This window comes from Sinocyclocheilus rhinocerous, unplaced genomic scaffold (assembly GCF_001515625.1).
Source record: "Sinocyclocheilus rhinocerous isolate Xijiao unplaced genomic scaffold, SAMN03320098_v1.1 scaffold723, whole genome shotgun sequence".
NCBI lineage: Eukaryota > Metazoa > Chordata > Actinopteri > Cypriniformes > Cyprinidae > Sinocyclocheilus > Sinocyclocheilus rhinocerous.
Genome location: NW_015655571.1, coordinates 570,013 through 573,429, shown reverse-complemented (window position 1 = coordinate 573,429; position 3,417 = coordinate 570,013). Strand labels below are relative to the sequence as shown.

At 40.7% G+C, this 3,417-nt stretch overlaps 1 protein-coding gene across 1 annotated transcript in view; it reads right to left on the bottom strand.

The window, feature by feature from the left end:
* Nucleotides 1-1,530: 1,530 nt before the first annotated feature.
* LOC107718514 (gastrula zinc finger protein XlCGF7.1-like) overlaps nucleotides 1,531-3,417 on the bottom strand; it is a 7,210-nt gene continuing 5,323 nt past the window's right edge. Inside the window, exon 2 of the mRNA XM_016525617.1 lies at nucleotides 1,531-2,658. Within this exon, the coding sequence (XP_016381103.1) occupies nucleotides 1,871-2,658 (788 nt within the window). The 3' untranslated portion in view covers nucleotides 1,531-1,870. The remainder of the gene's footprint in view (nucleotides 2,659-3,417) is intronic.

Here is a 3,417-nt window from a genome sequence, read left to right as displayed (position 1 = left end):
CATCTTTATCATTTGGTTTCAACGTAGACCTGCATTCAACGCTCTCGTTATTTACACAATATGCACAAATCAGTGAGCAGATCTAAACAGGCAGAGATGTAGAAGCAGGCATTGATCTTCTTCTGCGGAGGTAGAGTTTAGCCACACTATTACATCATAGAGTGAAACACTACTCAACCTGTCATTTTGGCAGACTGGCTTCAGTATGTTTTTAGACTAACGAGAAAGTTTTGAGCTCTGAAACATACAGGATGTTTTTAATAGTACAATGACCTCTTATATGTCTTGTACGTGTGTGTGCAAAATATGTGCTAAAATTATTATTAATGTTTTAGTAGGGTCCCAACAACTAGAGCTGGATGAGGCCCTTGTCCAGTTGGTTTTGAAGGACACTCAGCCATTTTCTGTGGTTGAGGATGAAGGCTTCAGGGCTTTTGTTAGCCTGTTGGACCCTACCTTCATCTTCCCCAGTAGGAAAAGCTCTGAAGGCTAAGGTAGCCAAGAAGCACATAGAGGTGAAGGAGAAGGTGCGGAGGGTTTACTTTGTTTCTGTGGCTTGACCATGGTAGTACCTTTTGATTGGTTTGGTTTTGCCAACTCAAAACTAATCCTGTAACCCTGAGTTTGTTCAGCCACAATCATGGTACAGGCACCTGATGTGAGATTTGATCTTAACCACTGCTCACGTCCATATTAATAAATTCCAAGTTTTCTGTAGTAATGACCGTATGCCCTATTTTCTGTTATACATTCATTTTGTAAATGAGGCCCAGTGTATTTGTCCATTTAGGCCAGAGGAGAACTGGTCCCCCAACTAAGCCTGGTTTTTGGCCTGCTTACTGGGGAGCTAAAGGACTCTCTAAATCAGGGCTGCCCAACCCTGCTCCTGGCGATCGACTGTCCTGCAAAGTTTAGCTCCAACTCTAATCAAAGACACCTGCCTTTTAATTTTTAAGTGATCCTGAAGACCCTAATTAGTTGCTTCAGGTGTGTTTGATTAGGGTTGGAGCTGAACTTTGCAGGACAGTCGATAATTTTTTCCATTCAATTATGTCGTAATAACGAGATATGTCGTTAAAGCAACATAATTATCTCGTTAAAACAACATCTTTTCTCGTAAAAACAAGATGTTGTTAAAACAACAATTATCTCGTTAAAACAACATCTTTTCTCGTAATAACAAGATATGTCCTTAAAATGACAATTATCTCGTTAAAACTACATCTTTTTTTGTCAAAGCAAAATTTTTTCTTGCAATAACGACGTGTCATAAAAACGATATGTTTTCCAGTTATAATAGATATATGGTACATTATGTGAGCGAGCTAAGTGATTGTCCGCGCTGCTGTCGCCACAGTCCTGACATAAACGAGGATCTGCACTGTAGGAAACTTTTTCCTCGTCGAACTTCCCTGCTTAAACAGAGGGTAACCAATTCTTCTCTGCCGAAACAGAGGGTAACAGATATTAACACGTAATGTTAATCTTCCCTGCCTTAACGGAGGATAACCAATATTAGCACGTAATCGCTTTCCACACGAAGAACACAAATATGGTCTAACATCTGCATGACTTTTCTCTTTACTCTCCAGTGTGAAGCCTTGTGTGAATCTGAAGGCTATTTTTATGACAAACTCTTTCCACAGTGAGTGCAGGTGAAGGGTTTCTCTCCAGTGTGGATTCTCATGTGGACCTTAAGGTTTCCTTTCAATCTGAAACTCTGTCTACAGTCATGGCACATGAAAGATGTCTCTCTCCAGTGTGAGTTTCCAAGGGTTTAATCAAGGGTTGCTTTATGTCTGAAACTCATTCCACACTGATCATATGCCAATGGCTTCTCTGGAGTGTGAAGTCTCGTGAGTTTTGAGGCTTACTTTACAACTGAAACTCTCTCCACACGATGGCATATAAAACAGTTCTCTCCTGGGTGTTCTCTCTTCGTGTGGAAATCAAGGGACTCTTTCTTTCTGAAACTCTTTCCACACTGATCACATGTGAATGGCTTCACTCCAGTGTGACAGAACATGTGGGAATTAAATCTGTGTTTATATCTAAAACTCTTTCCACACTGTTGGCAGGTGAAGGGTTTCTCTCCAGTGTGAATTTTCATGTGGATTTTAAGGGTTTGTTTTCGATCGAAACTCTTTCCACACTGCTGGCAAATGAAAGGTTTCTCTCCAGTGTGACGTGTCATGTGGCATTTAAGGTTTTGTTTACGTGAGAAGCTCTTTCCACACTGTTGGCATATGAAAGGTTTCTCTCCAGTGTGATGGTTCATGTGGTATTTAAGGTTTTCATTACTTGAGAAGCTCTTTCCACACTGTTGGCATATGAAAGGCTTTTCTCCAGTGTGATGCTTCATGTGGGAACCAAGGCCTTGTTTATGTCTAAAACACTTTCCACACTGTTGGCATATGAAAGGCTTCTCTCCAGTATGAATTCTCATGTGGTTTTTAAGGTTATATTTTTGATTGAACCTCCTTCCACATTGATGGCAGGTGAAGTAACTGTTAGATTCGGTCTGCTGAACTTTTTTTCGTGATGAAGTTGTTCCAGTCTGTATGGATTTTTCCACAATCATGAAGTCAAGTCTCTCGTATTGATCTTTCTCTTCTATCGTTGTCAGTTCTTGCCTCTCTTCTTTCAGCGCCATCAGGTCTAAAGTGAAAAAAGACAAATACATGTTAATGGCACTTTAATAGCTTAAAACATCAGACATCAAAACCAAGATAAAAGTATTAAATCCTCAAAATCAACATTATGCGCAAAACTGTTTTATTATAGACTACTGGCTTTTACTCCTGGTCCTAGGGACCCACCGCTCTAGGTGGCGCTTTATATGGAAAAGCTGAATTACAGCTGTGTCCCGTAAACTCCGAGGACAAAGCAGTATGGCGATTAAGGGTGCTTTCACACCTGTAGATCGATTGCTTTGTTCCGAAACAGGGATTACAATTATTACAATGTTGCTTTTTATTCTTGGCGCGGCTCGCTTTCACACGGCAAAGTTTCTAAACGGACCAAATTTGTTAATACAAGTCACGCGCGAGTAAACTGTTGTCTCATTGGTCAAAGTTCCACGGGTTATCTTCCGGGATTCCACTTAGCTGTCACGCATGTCATCCGTCTGGATGGAACGACAACAGCTTTTTTTTTTTTTTGTAGCTCAAAACAAAACAACGGTCACTTATTAGAAGTACAAAACAAGGATTTGTAAAGAAGAATGTCGGAGGATTTCGATATAAGCCAAGAGGAGACTGGTTTTCCTTTGCTAAAGTAAGGAAACTTTGTTTCCTTTGATCCTGTAAACAAACATTGGTTTTCACGAGACTCGCCGGCGCATGCGCAAAGCTGAACTCATACGTCATCCGCCCGGAGCTGCTTCCGTGTACAACAGTGAGAGCAAGCTAGATTAAA